General features: G+C 33.4%; 1 protein-coding gene across 2 annotated transcripts in view; it reads left to right on the plus strand.

The window, feature by feature from the left end:
- FAF1 (Fas associated factor 1) overlaps window positions 1-21,428 on the plus strand; it is a 376,824-nt gene that overhangs the window by 110,531 nt on the left and 244,865 nt on the right. For both annotated transcript variants that reach the window (XM_031465103.2, XM_010984732.3), the window contains exon 4: window positions 4,089-4,294. In XM_031465103.2, the coding sequence (XP_031320963.1) occupies window positions 4,189-4,294 (106 nt within the window). In that variant the 5' untranslated portion in view covers window positions 4,089-4,188. The remainder of the gene's footprint in view (window positions 1-4,088; window positions 4,295-21,428) is intronic.

Genomic DNA, 21,428 nt, shown 5'->3' on the forward strand with positions numbered 1-21,428 from the left:
AATCAGGTTGTGCATAGTAAATTCACTCCAGCATTTGTATTTTTCTAAACATCTGAATTTCTTTTATATTTTGCCAGGAAAGTTTGGGCATTTCATTATATGTAGGCTCCTTTGGGACTTAAGTTTAATTCAGTCACAAACAAACTATTAGAGGTACTTAAAGCTGCTTAAGCAAATATGTTATATTTGGCCCTGTCCAATCTCTTTTGGTAAGATGCACTTCAGATTCAATTCTACAACTATTCCCTGGGTTTTTGCTGATATAATTTATCAAAATCTTATACTTAACGTTTGAATGTAAGCTATCTTCTTTCATTTAAGACATTGTACTTGTTTTCTTGGAGCATGCCTGTATCTGTTTTCAGAGGCATTAGGGAATGGTGGAGGTAGGTCTGAGAATAGACATCCCCTTTCAAGGCAACTGTCTCAGGTAAGAGTATTAATAGTTTTCAAGCAAGAATAGGCTAACCTTCTGTCATGGGAGGAGGAGCTATTTCTATTTACAAAAAAGACTCAAAAGAGACTCCTGGGGTTCAAGATTCCAGCCTTCATCTGAGTTCACTCAGGTATCCCCATTCCACATCTTAGGGTCTCACTCCTTCTAAAACTGGGGCTTAACTTTCACAAAAGAGACTTAGAGAGTATGTATATTCAACTTTGACTGTAAGCGTACAAGCTGCAAAATTAAATTTTGAGTCTGTTTGTTAGGAGGATCATACCTGTGGTTACAAGAAGTAAGAAACTTTTTAAAGTGCAACTTCAAAAACTCTATAACTTTCTTATCATGTATTGAAATGAAAGTTAAAAACTCCAAGTGTGTCATTTCCATTAGAGTCAGAAGCAGCCTGCCCATAGTCCTTCTTGTCATTATTACCAGCATAATGGTCAAGTCAGACAGTCATTTTGTCTCCTTAGGCACTTGTTTCAATAGCGATAATTTAATTAATCATTATGCCATTGCATGACTTGGATCACTAGTATCCCATTTTCCATTGGCAGGGAACTCAGCAGTGTGCATTGACGGTCAAGGCCATACATAATCAAGCCAATTCCTTTATCCTATGTTTCCTGGGACACCTCTGTTATCAAGGAAATGAAACCACACCAGAATATTTTAACAGAGGGAATTTAATTTAGGATTGGTTACACAGATGTGGAAGACTGAAAAAGCAAAAAAGTAAAACTGAAGTAATCTAGATATAATAACTGCTTCAGGAAGTTACCACTTGAAGGTCTAGGGAACAAAAGGATTAACAGAACTTTGAAGCTCAGAGGGACTTTTGGAGCTGGAGATCAGACCTCTGTGAAATGTATACTGTCCAGCCACTACTTGTGCATTAGTGGGAATATCAAGAAACTGGTTATAAGAGTGCTGAAAAAAGCAGGAAACTGAAAGCTACAGGCTAATGCTAATGGAAATGCATGCAGATAGGAAGAAAGAGGTCTTTCCTTCTCTCCTCCTAACTACTAACCTCTATCTAGTATCCTCTATTTGACAGTCTATCAGGAAACCATATGCCAAAGGAAAAATATAATTTTGTAGAATCCTAGCCCTTGCATTACAGAATAGACTATAGAACGGTGAATTTGGAGTTAAGAAAACAGTAAGTCAGTGACCACCAGCCTACTAACGTCTGTTTTTCTTAGGTTCTGAGAAGTTGTGACAAAACTTAGAGATGTGAAATATCATTGCACAGATTCTGTTCATAGATACTTATAAGCTCACTTCAGGTTCCAACTTCTTTCTGCTTTGGACATTGTCTCTGTTGTCATGTCTTCCTTCCTTGAATGTAACAACTGGGAGAAAGGATAGGTTTTTGTCTTTGGCTCAGAGATTACTAGAGTGTCTGAACTGAGCTAGTCACTTTCATACTTTTTTGATGAACGCCTACAGTGAGAAATGCTTGGAATCCAAAACATGCATACTACAAATATGGCCTAGAATTAAAAGTTTATAAAACAATACTTATTAAGTGACATACTGATAATTTCCCTTTCCTTCCCTTCCCTTATTCTTGTTTTTATTCTTATTCTTATGCTTATTCTTATGCTTCTGCTTATTTTTATTCTTACTCCTTACTCTTACTCTGTTAAAGACTTATCACAACCACAAAATCAATTATGTAATCTATAATGTGATAAACACTGATCAAAGCAATATTGTGAAGTAAATGTAAATATTTTCTCCTTATTAATTGTATAAACAGTGTTTAACTTTGACATGTTTTTTGGTCATTCTTATTGTTCCTATTCAGCCTTCCAGCCATTGTTTTTCCTTAAATTCAGGTTGAGAAGAAAGAGATTTTAGAAGTGACCTTGTAGTTCTGGTGGTGGAAATATACAGTAATGATATTTCAATAGGAGCATTCCTTATGTTCCCTCCCACTGAGGGGGAAAAAATCTGGTGACTATATATATATAATAAATTAAGTCAGATTAAAAAACTAAATTATTTATAATTATTCCTTTACTTATTAGTTTGTCAAATATTTGTGTACTTTTGTGTATAAAATCTCAAGCTCAGGGCAGATGATATTGCCATTTAAAACACAAGTGTGAGCTTCATAATTACTGATAATGGTGAGGAGTAACTAGTCTGAGGTAGTAAAACATGCTCTGAGTTGAGAAACAGTCTGAGATATGAAGGATAAGTATAATTAGCTAGAAGAAAGATGGAATTTTGGAGTGGGATAGGAAGGAAGAATATTCTTAGAAGGAATAGTTTATGTCCCCTCATGAAATGGGAAAGATCAAAGTAAGACAGAAGAAATGAAAGGCTGTTGTGCCTGTTAGCACTGAGAGATGAAGATAGCATGGCAAAGAATAAGACTGGGAAGGTAGATAGGATTCAGGTTAAACAGGGCCTTGTAGGCCACTTTGACAATTTGTTTGAAGAACAAAGGGGAGTATAGAAGAAAATGAAATGAAGACATCTGTTGAAGGCATGGAATGAGATGCAGGGGAGCAAGAGTACATATGGAGAGATTAGTTAGGAGGCTGTTGCATTAGTCCGTATGAGAGGTGATTGTGGCTTGGACTAGGGTGGCAGCTTCAGAGAGGAAAGGTGGATGACTTATCTAAAAGATATTTAGGAGGTAAAATGGAAAGGATTAATTAGATGTGGGAGCTGAGAGAGAAGATGTCAGGGATAATGCCAGAGGTTTTTAGCTTAGGCCGCTGACTGGAAGAATAATGGAGGAGAATCAGGCTTGGGAAATGTTAATGGTTTCAACTTTGGCTCTACTGAGATTGAGATTTAAGATCTTACTAGGTACCAGGCATTGTGCTAAGCTCTTCATATACATTATCTGATTTGATCCTTACACGTATAATTAATTTTCCCATTTTACAAATGAGACAGCTATTAAGTGGACACAGCCAGGATTTCATTTTATGCTTTAAGGATGGAGAGATTTAAACATGCTTAAATGTTTTTGAGGAGAATCCAGAAGAGAAGATGTTGAGACACTAGAAGGAAAGGGATGATCCATAGTGTAAAGCTAATGAGAAGATGATTTTAGGTTCTGCATAGATAGAATGGTGTCTTCTCTATTTTAGAGAAAGAGAGTGCATATGTTGGCTAGTTTCGGGATTTGTTTGTCATAAAGATAAGGGAATTTGTTGCTGATGGCATCTGTTTTCTCTGCAAGGTAGAAAAAATATCTTTTAAGACTTAGGAGTGCGAGGGAGAGTAGAAGTTGAAGGATGATAAAGTTTCAAAATAGTTTTTGTGGAAAGTAGAATTAATGAATCAAATAATGATTCTGTGAGTAAATGAAAGTTAAGACATTCTGTAATTCATAGAGTTTAATACGACGTTTTACCAGCATCATAACAATATAAGGCAGAAGTCTAATTAATGATGTGTATGACATTGCTAACAGCCATAGAATGACAAGGATGGAAGGAAGAGTAATGTGGCTTTCAGTCACTGGGAGAGAGATTTTGTGGAAGAATTAGAATTTAAGTTATTCCTTGATGCACAGGTAGGTAAATTTGATACGAACAACACAAGCCAAATATGGTTCTTAGTGGTAATCTGTAGTAATTTGGTTGATGATAATCCTTCTTTTATGTCAATATTTCAGTGATTATGGAGGTGAGACCATACCAGGACCTGCATTTGATCCAGCAAGTCACCCAGCTCCAGCTCCTGCTCCCTCTTCCTCTTCGGCATTTCGACCTGTAATGCCATCTAGGCAAATTGTAGAAAGGCAACCTCGGATGCTGGACTTCAGGGTTGAATATAGAGACAGAAATGTAGATGTGGTACTTGAAGACAGCTGTACTGTTGGTAAGGTTTTTCCTACCATAGAGCCTTCATAAATAGTTCCTTAGATAAACATTTAGCTTATGTTTTCTTTTGAGTGGACTGCTAACAAGAAGGGGGAAAAAAGCAAATTGAAACTGACATTTTTCTGTTTAGATTTTTTTGCTCTAATTTTAAATACTGTCTTGAGATTGAGGTAAGTTTGAGAACTCTTTTGTTCCACATGTGTGGAAGGGTATATGATGCTGTTTTAGATACAAATCAAACATCTGGGAGTTTAAAAAAATGCTATAACTAATAAGTATGTTGATACCAGTATTAAGTATATTGATATTTTTATAGCTGAAGCTCACTGATTTTTTGTACTATGGTTAATGAAAGATCAGAAATAAGGCATGTTTCCATCATTATGTTTCCTGTGAATTGAATAAATCCTTTAATACTGTCCTTTCAAAGGAGATTCAAAGTGTATGCCTGCCATTTGGGGACAGACTTTACCAGAATTCTGTAGAGAAGCTATGTTGAACTTATGTTTGATGCAGATTATTTGATCCATGTTTGTTGTAGAAACAGAAATTTTATTACTTTCTGTTTTAATATAGTTTTGCCTTAAATCTTAATTCCAGATAATTCTGAAATTTTGCTTTTATTACTTTTTGGGGAGATCTTTTCCTAATTTTATGTAATTTATTAATTGAAGTACATTACAGAGAAAAAACAAGGCTGTTAAAAGAGTGATTGTTCCCAAACACTAATCAGATTGTCATTCCTTTATTTTAAAACCATTTAGAAACTCTCCATTGTTTTTATGATAAAATTCAAATATTTTAACGTGGACTGTAAGTCCCTGCTTGATTAAGCCCTGCCACATTTCTTGTTTTTGTCTATTACCACTCTCCTTTTGCTTTCCATGCCTAAGTTATAACTGACTTCTTTTAGTTCCTTGAATAGGTTATTAGCTCAGGGACTTTGTACTTGTGTCTTTTTTTGTCTGGATTCCTCTCCTAGTCTCGCCCCTTCACCCCTTGCCCCTTCTCCCCTTGCCTATCCCCATGCCTCAAAATAGTCTCCTGTACATGCATTTTTACCCCCAATGTGGTAAAATATATATATAAATGAGATATGTACAGTATAGTTTTATTAACTACAGGTACATTGTTGTACCAGATCTCTAGAACTTTTTCATTTTGCATAACTGAAACTCTGACAGCAACTCCTTAATTTCCCCTCCTGCCAGCACCCTGGCAGCAATCATTCTACTTTCTGTTTCTATGAGTATGGCTATTTTAAGTATCTCGTATAATTGGAATCATGCAACATTTGTCCTTTTGGCTTATTTAATTTAGTATGATATCCTCAAGGTTCATTCATGTTGTAGCATATTACAGGATTCTGTCTTTTTTAAAGCTGAATAATATCCCATTGTATGTATGTATCACATTTTCTTTATCTGTTCATCTGTTGATGGACATTTATGTCGTTTCCACCTCTTGACTATTTTGAATAATGTTACAGTGAAGATGGGATTGCAAATCTCTCTTGAGACTCTGCTTTCATTTCTTTTGGATAAATACCCAGAAGTGAGATTGCTGTATCATACGTTAGCTCTATTTTTAGTTGTTTTGAAGCCTCCATACACTTTTTCATCATAGCTGCACCATTTTACATTCCCACCAATAGTGTACAAGGGTTCCAGTTTTTCCACATGCTTGCCAACATTTGTTATTTTCTGATATTTTGTTTCTATTTTTATAATGACCATCTTTTTATTATTTGTTTATTTATTTATGCCACAAATACTTTTTACTGAAATACTGTAGAACTCACTTACACAATAAGGTACGTAAACTGTTTCTAACAGAGGAACCAAGGAACATCCAACTCTCCAACGTGAAGAGCATCTTGTCATTTCTAGAAAAGTCCTTTGACATTTTAAAATCAGCTTTGACTATAAGGTCTGGGGTAATGCTTGAAGCCCAGAGTGTCTCTGGAGATGCTGCATGAGAGTCCCATTGCTGCTTTGGTGGCTGGTGTAATGGCCATCTTAACATGTATGAAGTGATATCTCGTTGTGGTTTTGGTTTGCATTTCATGATTAGTGTTACTGAGCATCTTTTCCTATACCTGTTAGTCATTTGTATGTCTTCTTTGAAGAAATATCTCTTCAAGCCCTTTGTCCATTTTTAAATTGGGCTGTTTACTTTTTTTGCTGTTGAATTACAGGATTCCTTATTTTTTTTTTTAACATTTTTTATTGATTTGTAATCATTTTACAATGTGTTAAATTCCAGTGTTCAGCACAATTTTTCAGTCATTCATGGACATATACACACTCATTGTCACATTTTTTTCTCTGTGAGTTATCATAACATTTTGTGTATATTTCCCTGTGCTATACAGTGTAATCTTGTTTATCTATTCTACAATTTTGAAATCCCAGGCTATCCCTTCCCACCGTCCACCCCCCGGTAACCACAAGTCTGTATTCTCTGTCTGTGAGTCTATTTCTGTCCTGTATTTACGCTTTGTTTTTGTTTGTTTGTTTTTGTTTTTGTTTTTTAGATTCCACATATGAGCGATCTCATATGGTATTTTTCTTTCTCTTTCTGGCTTACTTCACTTAGAATGACATTCTCCAGGAGCATCCATGTTGCTGCAAATGGCATTATGTTGTCGGTTTTTATGGCTGAGTAGTATTCCATTGTATAAATATACCACATCTTCTTTATCCAGTCACCTGTTGATGGACATTTAGGCTGTTTCCATGTTTTGGCTATTGTAAATAGTGCTGCTATGAACATTGGGGTGCAGGTGTCATCCTGAAGTAGATTTCCTTCTGGATACAAGCCCAGGAGTAGGATTCCTTATTTATTTTGAGTATTAACCCCTTAACAGATATGTGGTTTGCAAATATATTGTCTCATTCTGTAGGTTGCCTTTTTACTTTGTTGATTGTTTCCCTTACTGCACAGAGGCTTTTTAGGTTAGAGTAATCTCACTTGTCTATTTTTACATTTGTTTTCTATACTTCTCATGTCATATTCAAGAAATCATTGCAAAGACCAATGTTATAGACTTTCTTTATGTTTTCTTCTAGGAGTGTTATAGTTTCAGATCTTTAATCCATTTTGAGTTAATTTTTGGGTATGTGTAAGATAAGGGTCTAATTTCATTCTTTTGTGTGTAGATACCCAGTTTTCCCTGCACCATTTGTTAAAGAGACTGTCCTTTCCCCATTGTGTAGACTTAGCACACTAGTCAAAGATCACTTGACCTACACATGTGGGTTTATTTCTGGGCCCTCTATTCTATTCCGTTGGTCTCTATTTCCGTCTTTGTGCCAGTACCATACTGTTTTGATTATTTTGTAAAATGTTTTGAAATTAGTGTAAGTCCTCAAGCTTCATTCTTCTTTCTCAAGATGTTTTGGCTTTTGGGGTCCTTTGTGGTTCCGTATGAATTTTAGCATTGTTTTTCTTTTTTTTTTTTTAAATACATATATTTTAATGTGTCAATTTCTGGTGTACAGCATTAATGTTCCAGTCATGCATATATACACATATATTCATTTTCATTTTCTTTTTCATTAAAGGTTATTACAAGATATTGAATATAGTTCACTGTGTTATACAGAAGAAATTTGATTTTTATCTGTTTTTTATGTATAGTGGCTAACATTTGCAATTCTCAAACTCCCAAATTTATCCTTTCCCACTCCCTTTCCCCTAGTAACCATAGATTGTTTACTATGTCTGCAGGTCTGTTTCTGTTTTGTAGATGAGTTCATTAGTGTCCTATTTTTTTTCTTTTCTTTTCTTTTCTTTTCTTTTCTTTTCTTTTTTCTTTTCTTTTCTTTTCTTTTCTTTTCTTTTCTTTTCTTTTCTTTTCTTTTCTTTTTTCTTTTCTTTCTTTTGTTTTTTAGATTCCACATGTGAGTGATAGGATATGGTGTTTTTCTCTTTCTGGCTTACTTCACTTAGAATGATGATCTCTAGGTTCATTTATGTTGCTGCAAATGGCACTATTTTAATCTTTTTATGGCTGAGTAGTATTCCATTATATAAATATAACAGAACTTCTTTATCCAGTCATCTGTCTATGGACATTTAGGTTGTTTCCATGTCTTGGCTATTGTATATAGTGCAACTGTGAACATTGGGGTGCATGCATCTTTTTTAATTAAGAGTTCCCTTAGGATATATGCCCAGAAGTGGGATTGCTGGATCACAGAGTAGGTCTATTTTTAGTTCTTTGAGGAATCTTCATACTGTTTCTCATAATGGCTGCCCCAAACTACATTCCTACCAACAGTGTAGGAGGGCTCCCTTTTCTTCACACCATCTGCAGTATTTATTGTTTGTGGACTTTTGAATGATGGCCATTCTGACTGGTGTGAGGTGATACCTCATTGTAGTTTTGATTTGTATTTCTCTGATAGTTAATGATGTTGAGCATTTTTTCATGTGCCTATTGGCCATTTGTATGTCTTCACTGGAGAATTGATCATTTAGGTGTTCTGCCCAGTTTTGGATTGGGTTGTTTCTTTTTTTGTTATTAAGTTGTATGAGCTATTTATATATTCTGGAAATTCCTCCTTGGTCAGATTTACTCCTAAGCATTTTATTGTTTTGGATACAATTTTAAAAGGGATTTTTTCTTTACTCTCTTTTTCTGGTAATTTCATTGTTAGTGTGAAGAAATGCAACTGATTTCTGTATGTTAATCTTGTATCCTGCTACCTTGCCAAATTCTTTTATCAGCCCTAGTAGTTTTTGTGTGGAGCTTTTATGGTTTTCTAAATATAGTTTCATGTCATCTGCGTATAGTGACAGTTTTATCTCTTCTCTTCCAATTTGGATCCTTTTAATTTCTTTTTCTTGCCTGATTGCTGAGGCCAGGACTTCCAATATTATACTGAAGAGAGGTGGTGAGAGTGGGCATCCTTGTCTTGTTCCAGATTTTAGTGGGAAGGCTTTCAGCTTTTCACTGTTGAGTATTATGCTGTCTGTGGGTTTGTCATAAATAGCTTTTATTATGTTGAGATATGTTCCCTTTATACCCATCTTGGTAAGAGTTTTTATCATAAATGGGTGTTGAATTTTATCGAATAGCATTGTTTTTCAATTTTCACAAAAAAATGCCATTAGGATTTTGATAGGGATTGTACTGAATATGTCAAAAATTTTAGGACCAACTCATAGCTAATGTAGAACTTATCTGCATCCTTCATTCAGTAATTTTTCTTCAAGCTTACTGCAAACATTTTGAGCTAATTCAGTTTGCCTGACTCCACTAGACTCTTGTCCAGAATATATTTTTATTGACCACATATAACCTTTCAGTTAAACATAACTTAAATAATTTTATTCCATATTTGTGTGTTTTATTTAGTGTATATTATTTAAATATGGGCCTTCCCCTCCAAAGAACCATTGTCTCATCTATTACAATATCTGGGCCCAGTGAAAACATTTTTGATAATTTTTAGTCAAAGCATTAATCAATGGTATTATTTTACAAGACTATTACCACTTTGTCATTTCATTATTTGCAAAGTGCAAATTTGATAATAATAATTTAAAATGATTTTGAGACATTATGGTACACGGCAGTGTGAAATTGTAAAAGGGGTCTTTTGACCAATATTTAGTCATAGATATTGGTTTCACTAGACTTACCTAAATCAGAAGAGCAAGGAATTTTTTAATTTCTTCAGAAGAAGTAGATTTCCACCTCTTTATTTGACTATATTCCATATTTAGATGTTGAAGTAATTTTTGTGCCACATATCTGTCTCCTTTACCTGAAGTTTATTATTTTGTGATCTAAAAATAGCAAAGACTTCACCTGGGCTGATATCATGAGGTAATTCTGTCAGAAGTCCACTTTTTCCTGTGAATATAAATGACTTCTGTTTGCAAGTAAACTCTTTCCACTGCATACTGTCCAGCACACCATCATTCATCATCATCTATTTCTTCATTTCCTTCTACACCTAATTGTTCTAAGACCTCATAAGCGTTTTCAACTTCAGCATCATCTTTCTCCTCGTTTTCTGAGCTTGACTTTGACAGAATTTTATTTATAAATCTTCTTCAAACTTGGATCACTTTATTGTCACTACTAGTGTCACTTTCAGCTGTACTTTTACATTGACACATTGTAAAGATACAAAAAATCACAGAATGATATTTGAAAGATGCATTGACTTTGAGACACAGAATAAAACTGCCTAGCTGAGTTGAACAGAGCAGGTGAAGGAAGAGTACCACTCTAAAAAACTGCTTTGTCTATTGAGTCTACTAATTGGATCATATATCACTCTCGAGCTAACGAATATCAAAGTAATGCAACTTCATCCCAGACTGTTTCATTCCCTGAATGCAGAATAATGACATTCCAAGAAGAAATAAAACTGTAAAGAGGTTGATAATTGAAAATAAGAAAATTAAAAAAAAATTCAATTATATTGGAAAAACAGATTAATTATAAGCACATATAGTGTTAGTGAGTCACACTTCAGTGAAGTGTGAATTTGGGCCCTGCAGGAAACACACTTGATCCACAGTGGGCAATCAATGTGTTAAGTATGATGTTAGTTGTAGACTTTTCATATATGGCCTTTATTATGTTGCAGTAATTTCCCTCTGTTCCTAGTTTGCTGAGTGTTTTTATTATGAAATGCTACCTTGTCAAATGTTTTTTGTATAACTATTGAGATGATCATGTGATACTTTTCCCTTCTTTCTGTTAATATGGTATGTCACCATTGATTGATTTTCATATATTGAACCATGCTTGCCTCCCATGGATAAATTCTGGTTGGTTATGGTGTACGATTCTTTTAATGTGCTGACAAATTTGGTTTTCTAGTACTTGGTTGAGGATTATTGCATCTGTATTCATGAGGCTATTTGCCTGATGATTTTCATTATTTTTGTTCTTCTTATAGTGTCTTTGTGTCTGGCTTTGGCATCAGGGTAATGTTGACTTCATAAAATGAGTTGGAAGTGTTCCTTTGTCTTCAGAGTTGGGAAGAGTTTGAGAAAGATTGATGTTACTTTTTCTTTAAATATTTGGTAGAATTCTCCGATGAAGGCATCTGGTACTAGTCTTTTCTTTGTTGGGAGGTTTTTGATTACTGATTCAGTCTCCTTATTTAGTTATAAGTTTGTTCAGATTTTCTCTTTCATTATGATTCAGCCTTGGTTGATTATATGTTTCTAGGAATTAACCCATTTCTTCTAGGTTATTCTGTTTTTTGGCTTATAATTGTTTATAGTAATCTCTGTGATTCTTTTATTTCTGTGGCATCAGTTGTAATATCAGCTTTTTCATTTCTGATTTTATTTGGATCTCTCTCTGATTTAGGCTAAAGTTTCATCAGTTTTGTTGATCTTTTCAAACATTAGCTTTTAGTTTCATTGATTTTTTTTCCTGTTGTTTTCTTATTGTATTTAAATTATTTCTGCTTTAATCTTTTTAATCCCTCCCTTTTGCTAACTTTGGGCTTAGTTTGTTTCTCTTTTTCTAGTTACTTGAGGTATAAAGTTCAGCCGTTTCTACTTTTTTAATATAGACATTTACTGCTATAAATTTTCCTCTTGGTACTGCTTTTTCTGCATTCCATAAATTTGGTATGTTGTATTTCTGTTTTCATTTGTCTCAAGATAGTTTCTAATTTCTCTTTTGATTTCTTCTTTGACCCGTTGGTTGTTCAAGCATAAGTTGTTTAATTTCCACGTTTGTGAATTTTCCAGGATACATGACATGTTAGGTCACAAACAGGTCTTAACAAATTTAAGAAAATTGAAATCATACCAAGCATGTTTTCAGCCACAATATACTGAAATGAAAATCAATAGCACTTTCCTTCTTAAATTTAAGACTTGTTTGTGACCTAACGTGTTACCTATGCTAGAGCATGATCCATGTGTGCTTGAGAAGAACATGTATTCTGGTGCTGTTGGGTGTTGTTTTGTATATGTATCTCTTAGGTCCATTTTGTCTACAGTATTGTTCAAGTCCTTATTTATCTTCTCTCTGGAAGTTTTATCCATTATTGAAATCCTCTGCTATTACTGTGTTGTACATTTCTCCCCTCAGATTTTCCATCGTTTGCTTTATATATTGGGTTTTTTGATGTTGGGTACATATATGTATATAATTGGTACATCTTCTGGTGAGTTGACTCTTTTATTATTATATAATATTTTTCTCTCTCTCATGACATTTTTTTCTGAGTTATTTTTAAACAAGTATAGTTGATCTACAATATTATATTAGTTTCAGGTGTACAGCATAGTGATTCAGTATTTCTGCAGATTATATTCCACTACTGATTATTATAAGATTTTGGGTATAATTCCCTGTACTATACAGTAGAACCTTGTTGCTTGTCTATTTTATTGTATAGTAGTTTGTATCTGCTAATCCCATACGCCTAATTTGTCCCTCCCCGACTCCCTCGCCCCTTTTGTAACCATAAATTTATCTTCTATGTCTGTGGGTCTGTTCGTGTTTTGTATTCGTTTCTTAGATTCCACATATAAGTGATATCACATAGTATTTGCCGTTTTCATCGGACTTCACTAAACATAATATTCTCTAGGTCCATCCATGTTGCTGCAAATGGCAATATTTCATACCTTTTTATGGCTGAGTAATATTCCAGTGTGTGTACACACACACACACACACAGCATATATATATCTCACATCTTAATTCAATCATCTGTTGATGGTCTTGTGACATCTTTGGACTTAATCTATTTAGTCTGATATAAGTATGACCATGCTGGTCTCTTTTGGTTACTGTTTGCATAGAGTATTTTTTTCTCCACCTTTCACTTTGAGCCTATGAATCTAAAGTTTCTTGTAGACATTTTTTTTTAAACACATTTAGCAAGTCTCTGTCTTTTGACTGGCACGTTTTATCCATTTACATTTATAGTAATTACTGATAGGGAAGGGCTTACTATTGCCATTTGTCAGTTATTTCCTTTCTGTCTGCTAGTTTGTTTGTTTGTTTGTTTGTTTTTTGTCTCTTTTCCTCTCGCTGTCTCCCTTTGTTTTTTTTTTATTATTTTTGTTGTGTTATGCTTTGAATCTTTTCACACTTTCTTTTGTGTATCTTCTATAGGTGTTTTCTTTACAGTTACCATGGGATTTACAGAAGGCATCTTACAGTTATAACAATCTGTTTTATTGTATAGTTCAATCATATACAAAAACTCTACTCTTCTACTCTCTCTTCTTTTTAAGTTACTGATGTCACAGGTTGCATCTTCTCATATTATGTATCCATTAACATATTTTATAGGTTACTTTTTTTTATACTTTTGTCTTTTAACGCCTGTGCCAGATTAAGTGATTTAATAAGCATCAGTATTAAAGTATTTTGTTGCTCTCTAGTGTCCTCTTGTTGCAACTTGAAGTACTCTCTTTAGCATTTCTTACAAGGCAGGCCAGTTGTTGATGAACTCTTTCAGCTTTTGTTTATCTGGGAAAGTCTTTATTCCACTCTAATGTTTGAATGACAGTTTTCCTGGACATAGTATTCTTGTTTGGCAGTTTTGTTCTTTCAGCACTTTGAATATATCATCCTACTTTATTCTGGTGTGAAAGATTTCTGTTGAGAAATATTAGCTGACAGTTTTGTGGGGGCTCCCTGTATGTGACAAGCTTTTCTCTTGCTGTTTTCAAATTTCTCTTTGTCCTTTAAATTGACAAGTTGTTTGTTTGTTTGTTTTAATGTGTTTTGATGTGGGCTTCTTAGGATTTATCCTTTTTGGAATCATTTGTGTTCTGTGAATCTACATGTCTTTTCTTTCCCAGACATGGGAAGTGTTCAACCATTATTTCTGCAAATATGCTTTCTCTTCCCCTTTCTTTCTCTTTTCCTTTGTGACTCCTGTAATGCATATATTTGTCCTTTAATGGTGTCCCATAAGGCCTTTATATTTTCTTCACTCTTTTTTTTTTTTTTAATCCTTTTGTCTCCTCTGGATAATTTCAAATGATATGTCTTTAAGTTTACAGATTCTTTATTCTCGTTGATCAAGTCTGTTGTTGAGCCCCTTTAGTGAAATTTTCATTTATTATATTCTTCAGCTCCAAAATTTATGTTTGGTTCTTTTTTTGATAGTTTCTAACTCTCTGTGTTGATACTTAAAATGAATGTATATTTTTAAAACCATCAAAACCTATTTACTGACATTGGAAAGATAGTTCTATTTATTTTTACAATAGTAATTAGTCAGAATTGACCATGCTTATTGATCATATGGATTTTCAGTAATAGTGCTAAGTCATTCTTGTTGTATTAGTAGGGTGTTAATACGCCTTTACTTCTTGGTATAGTGATGAATATATTTATTATCATAAGAGAAAGAACTTAGTGCCATATCACGCTTTTTAAAATCATAAAATTATTTCAGATTTTTATCTGTTTTAAGAAAACTAAAATGCAACCCTATATTAAATTTTAACTGCTATTATGTAGCATGTGGCTGTGTAGTTAACAGCATATCTTTGAAGTTGATGTATTTCTTTTTGTTGATAGAATATTTGGAATATGGTGGAAGTTCATGGATATTCTGATCCACTTGAATCATTTTTTCATTAGTTGACTTGGAGTGAAGTCCCTTGCTCATTTCAAGGATGGTGATCAGAAATGCTGCACTTTAATTCTGTTTTAGTTTGGAGAATATGACTACAGAACTATTTTAAAACTTTCTTATAGAAATACATGATACAATTTCTAGGGATCACGTTTTGTAAACTTATAATTTACTGGAAATGCAGACTTGTGCCAAAGTATGGTAGAGTGGAAGCAGTCATATCATTCTGTTTGAAAACAAATACAGTTAAAATAGTTAACAAACATATTGTAAATAAAATTTGGTTAAAGTTGAATTGTAAACCACAGATTATTATTGTACAATATGTACCTTTCTCTTGCTTCTCCTAACTGTTCTAGTTTTTTCTTTGTTCTAGATTATGCTTATTCTGTTATTATGAATTGTATGATAGTTGCAGAATCATGTCATGGACCTTCTCTGTGTTCACTGTTGGTTTGTTGATGTGCATCACTATGGAAGGCATACTCAGAGATATTTGGGATTGTTGGAAGTATTCCACCCCTCCCCCCTCCCACACAGTTTTTTCACTGCTTCTGATTGATTAAGTTCAGTTAGTTTTATCACAGTGTCACTTGAGTCCCTCCTTTATTTTGATCCCCTCTGTTACAGTTTAGGAATTAATTTCTTTCATGAGTTATTGAAATAATTCCTCCATCCACTTTCCATTCTTTCAGTTTTATTCTTCCTCTAGTCTGTATTTTACACAATTTCCCTATAGTGATCTTTCTAGAATGCAAATCTCCTCATATTCTTCAGTGGTTCCTTATTTGCTGTATTCTATTTGATTTGCCCTTTCTTGTTTTAGTTTTCTAGAAAGCTCATACCTATCTTTCCATACCATACATAAACATCTGTTTTATGAAGCCTTTTCTAACCTCCATGGACATAGTTAATTTAATTCATCTGCTATGATCCCATAAAATGTTGTATATACTTTCAAAATGGATTTTAAAACATCTTACTGTTTCTTTGTGTTTCAGTTTTCTTTCATGAATGTTAACTTCTCAAACTCAGAGACAAGGTCTTATTCTTCTTTAAATTCTTTTTCCAGGCACATGTTTGGCACAGAGTAGTACCAGTTGAGAAAATTAATGGCTCAGTAAATGAGCATATGTGTATGTTTGTATATATATTAATTTATCTACCATAGGAAACTTAAAAAAAATACACATTAAATTTTATGTGACATGAAATATAATTGTTAAATAGTTTATATATATTGACCATCTTACTGGACTGGATAAATACTAATTTTTCTGTATACATATAAATATTAAAATGCAAAGAGATGCTAAATAAAATATGCCACTTTCCAAGTTATTACTAGGAAGACTCAGTAAAAGTAAGTCTACAGATAGCCAAGAACTTTATATCAGAGTGACACCTAGTGGTAGTTGTATTGGTCTGTTAATGTTTTTAGTGTCCTGTTTATTACTGCAGTTTCATTTTATTACAAAGTCCTTCTGAGTTTTCTTATTTTGAATAAATTTAAATAATTATTTTAAAGCATTGATTTTTCTATAAAATACTATCTGGTGTGAAGGAATGTCATCTTGAGGTTAAGAATTACTATGTATTATTATGTCTGTAAGGGCTAGCAGGGAGATTTAACCTAACAATAATGTATTTATTTGTTCAATAAATTTGTTGAACCTGTGCTGTCAGCAAACCTGCTGTTTTTTGCTAGGCCTACTCAACATAGCCTTAGGTCCATTTCTGGAATGTAGCAGAAAAATAGGTCTGTTGCTGGTTGAACCATTTGCCTTTTTTTTTTTTTTCTTCACTGTTTTTAATCTACTTTCTTAAAACTACTTTTATTATAGTGGATACCATTTTAGTTTAAAAGAATCAGATTGAGTATGGAAAGAGTTGAAACATTGAGCAAGTGCATTTTGAGCCTGAAAAAGTTGTTTGGGATATTCCAAACCAGTTTTTGTCTTGAATCTATATACTTGGTTTCTGGACTTGACTCTTGCAACTCAGATTAACTATGTTATTTTTTAGCACATGTCTTAACTCAGCCTTAATTATGCCTCAGCCACTCTTTATGAATATTAAGCACTATTTAAGTGTTTTGTTGTTGTTATTAGTACATGTGAAAAGAAGGGAATGTATAAGTCAACCCACATAGTTCATATCTGTGTAGCTCAAGGGTCAGCTATACTCAGAGAGCTCTTGCCTCACTAATGGCAAGATTAACTCTAGATTAAATACTGCTAAGGTGTACCAGTACCTTAAAAGCAAGGCACAAAAGTGTTGAACTATTTCTAGATAACTGCCTCCTGGAACAAAGCTCAGTTATACTTACAGGAATAAAAAAATACTCAGCACTGAATCAAAGTAAAATTCACAATGTTTGACATCCAATAAAAATTGCCAAACATACAAAGAAACACAAAAACCTGACCCATAATGAGAGAAATCAATCAAGAACAACCCAGAATTGACATAGGTGTTATAATTAGCAGATTAGGACATTAAAACAGTTATTATAGCTGTAATACTTATATTCAAAAAGAGAGAAGAAAAATTTAGAATCATAAGTAATTGAAAATGTAAAAATAACTGAAATCAAATGTCTAGATGTAAAGTCCTTGACATCTGAGATGAAAAACATACCAGATAGAATTAACAGAAGATTAGACATTGAAGGAGAAAAGATTAGTGAGCTTGAAGACATCACAATAGAAACCACTTTGGAAGAGCTTGGCTGTTTCATACAGAGTTAAAAATACACTGGTCATTCCTTTCAGGTATTTACCCAAGAGAAATGAAATATGTCTATCAAAGGCATGTACATTATTATTCATAGAAATTTTTTTGTAAAAGCCTCAAAATGTAGAAAACTCCAACTGTCCATAAACCAGTGGATGGAGAAACAAATTGCTGTATATCCATATAATGAAATACTACTTAGTTAAAAAAATGGATTATTGTTACACACAACACTGTGGAAGAATCTCAATTTCTGTTGAGTGAAAGAAGCCAGATTTTGAAAGTACATTCTGAAATTCCTTTCGTCTAAAATTCTGTATAACTGAAACCAATTCATAGTCACAGAAATCAAATCAGTGGTTCCCTGGGAATGTGGTGGGTATAGCATGGAGGAATTACTAGAGGGCATAAGAAGACTTTTAGGAGGTGATGAATGAATTCATAATCTTGGTTATGATGGTGGTTTCACTGTTTGGAATACTTGTTAAAATTTATCAAATTATAGATTGTAAATGTGTGCAGTTTGTTTTATATCAATCATAATAAAGCTGTTAGGAATTATTTTTGAAAAGAGCAAATCAAATGCTAAATAAGTATGAAAGAAAAAAACATTACACACACACAAACACACAAATCAATAAAGCAAAAAATGGATAAATAGTATTGAAAAATTAACAAAATGAACAAAACCTAAAGTTGTTTTTTGAGATCAATAAAATTGAGACTTCTCTTGCTATAGTGAATAAGAACAAAAGAAGGAAAACACAAGTTAATCATATTGAAAATGAAAGGTACTTACAGACGTTAAATGGATTATAAAGTGACATTAACAACAAATTTATGCCAGTAAATTTAAAAGCTACGTGAAACATTAAAAAGCTAGAAAAATTATTTTAAAGGTATAAGTTACCACAGCTGAGAGAAGAAAAAATTAAAAAAAAAAACCAAATAGCTCTGAATCTAATATATAAATTTAATTAACAATCAAAACTTTCTCACAAAAAAAAAAACCCAAGCCCGTATGGTTTCACTGGTAAAGTCTATCTGATATTTAAGGAAGAAATATTAGCAATCATTCAGAAGTAGAGAAAGAGGAGATATTTCTTAATTTACTTTACATAACCAGCCTTAACCCTGATGCTAAACCAAAGACATTACAGAAAAATGAAACTACTACAGACTGGTATTTCTTACGGCCATAGAAGCAGAAATCCTTTACAAAATATTTGTAAATTGAATTCATTCAATATAATAAATTATATAATATACCTCATGATCAAGTGGGCTTTAACCAGCAATACAGGGCTTGTTTAACAGTTTATATATAGTCCATTATTTTAATTCACTATATTAGTACAATGAATGAGAAGAATTCATTGATCATTTTAATAGATGAAGGAAAAAGCATTTGACAAAATTTAACATCTAATTTAAAAAAAAATTAAGCTCACAGCAAAGTAAGAATAGAAGGAAACCATGTCAAGCTGGTAGAACACATTGCTGAAGAACGTAAAACTAATATAATTTAGTATTTCCCTCCTAATTTTGAGAGCAGTGCAGGATCCATTCATAATATGTCAATTCAGCACTTTTCAGTAGATACATAAATAGCCAATATGCACACAAAAAGATGCCAGCGTCATTAGTTATTATTAATCACCAGGGAATACAAATTGAAACCACAATGAGAAACTACTTCACACTCACTGGAATGGCTAAAATTAAAAAGAAAAATTCTAATCGTTAGTAGTGATATGGAGCAACTGGAACTTCAGTGGAATGCATAATGATACAATCACTTTGAAAAACAGTTTGGCAGTTTTTATAAAGTTAATCATACATTTTACCATCTACCAACTCCATTCTTAGGTTTTTTTGTTTTGTTTTGTTTTGTTTTGTTTTGTTTTGTTTTGTTTTGAGTTTCCACATATAAGAGATATACCATATTTGTCCTCCTCTGTCTGACTTCTTTCACTTAGTGTAATGCCCTCGGGGCCCATCCATGTTGTTGCAAATGGCAGTATTTCCTTCTTTTAATGGCTGGATAATATTCCATTGTGTGTGTGTTCGTGTGCAGGTGCATGTGTATTTATATCTACTGTACCTTGTTTTATCCATTCTTTTGTCTGTGGACACAGGTTGTTTCCACATTTTAGCTATTGTGAATAATCCTGCTGTGAACATGGGGGTACAGATATCTCTTTGATACAGTGTTTTCATTTCCTTCAGTTGTATTCCCAGAAGTAGATTTGCTGGATCACATGATAGTTCTATTTTTAATTTTTTGAGGGACCTCCATACTTTTTCTTGAGTGGCTGTACCAGTTTACAATCCTACCAGGGTTCCTTTTTCTCCATATCCTCGCTGGCAATTGTTATCTCTTGTCATTTTGATGATAACCATCCTAACAGGCATGAGGTGCTACCTCACTGTGATTTTTGGTTTGCATTTCCCTAATGATTAGTGATATTGAGCATCTTTTCATGTAGCTATTGGTCATTTTTGTATTTTCTTTGGAAAAATGCCTAATCAAGTCGTTTGTTGATTTTTAGTTGGATTATTTGGGGAGTCTTTTTGCTCTTGAGTTATATGAATTCTTTATGTATTTTGGATATTAAACTCTTGTCAGATACATGGTTTGCAAAGTCAGTGGACTGTTCTTGATGACATCTGCATATCCTCACAATTTTCCAAGTAACATTCGGAGGTACTGTAGTGACAATGCCATCTTGTGTTAAGATCTTTGGAATCAGGTGGACCAAGATATGAAAACTTGCTCTGAAACTTGCTGCATTCTAGTTCTTCACTGTCCTAAATAATTTTGGATATCCTTGAAACAACAACTACTATTTATTGAGAACCTATACTGGCTGGATACTATGCTGAATACTGATGTGTATGTTACCTTAATTAATACAACTTAAAATTACCAGTATTTTTTGAGTCCCTTATATGTATTGGACACATACTAATACAAAGTATTTTCCATTTCATGTCATTTAATACAGCAACTCAATGAAGTGTTGGTACTATAGTTACCATTCCCACTTTACAGAAGAAGAAATTGAGACCAACAGAGAATATTATTTTGCATATGAGGAACTCAGATTGCTGCCATGGCTCTGGGTTTGTTTTCTATTATTTTCTACCTGTGGAACAAAACATTTTTTTTGTTTTATATGCTGCCCAAGCTTGCTGCAAAGAAAATTATGGCTTTAACTTAAAATCTCTTCTTGATTTTCCTCTAAGAAGCTTCTTTCATGTTATGAATGCTAAGAGTGTCTCCAAGAGTCTGAGCAGGAGGTGTCAGGTGAAGATAGATTTCTAAGAGGAAAGCACTGGGGAGACTTGTAAGAGCATAAGGCCAGTTTCAGATAGATGCAGTCAGGAAATAGCAACCTTAGCCACAAATGAAAAGGGAATGTTTATATGTATTTGGTATAAGAGGTGTGGCCCACTGTTCTCCCATTTTCATAAACAGAACAGTCCTTTGTCTGCAGTGATATTTTTGAAGTCCAAAGTTGATAAATTGTTTGTGCTTCTAAAATATAATGTTGACTCAGAATTCTCTTTAGGATGTTTAGTCACTATTCAAAGTTCCCAGATAGGAATTTTCTTTAGGAAAGTTAAAAAAAAAAAGTCACTATGGCCATGAAAGGTTTGATTGTAGCATTGCCTATTAGGCAGCTGTGCTTCCATAGAACTTGTGTAGCGTAAGCTCCATCCTCTCTCTTTTGCTTTATCAGCATGGAATTATGTTTCTTCTTTTGATATATAGTATAATCATTTTCTGCAATGTTC

Source organism: Camelus dromedarius, chromosome 14 (assembly GCF_036321535.1).
Source record: "Camelus dromedarius isolate mCamDro1 chromosome 14, mCamDro1.pat, whole genome shotgun sequence".
In the NCBI taxonomy this organism is placed as follows: Eukaryota; Metazoa; Chordata; class Mammalia; order Artiodactyla; family Camelidae; genus Camelus; species Camelus dromedarius.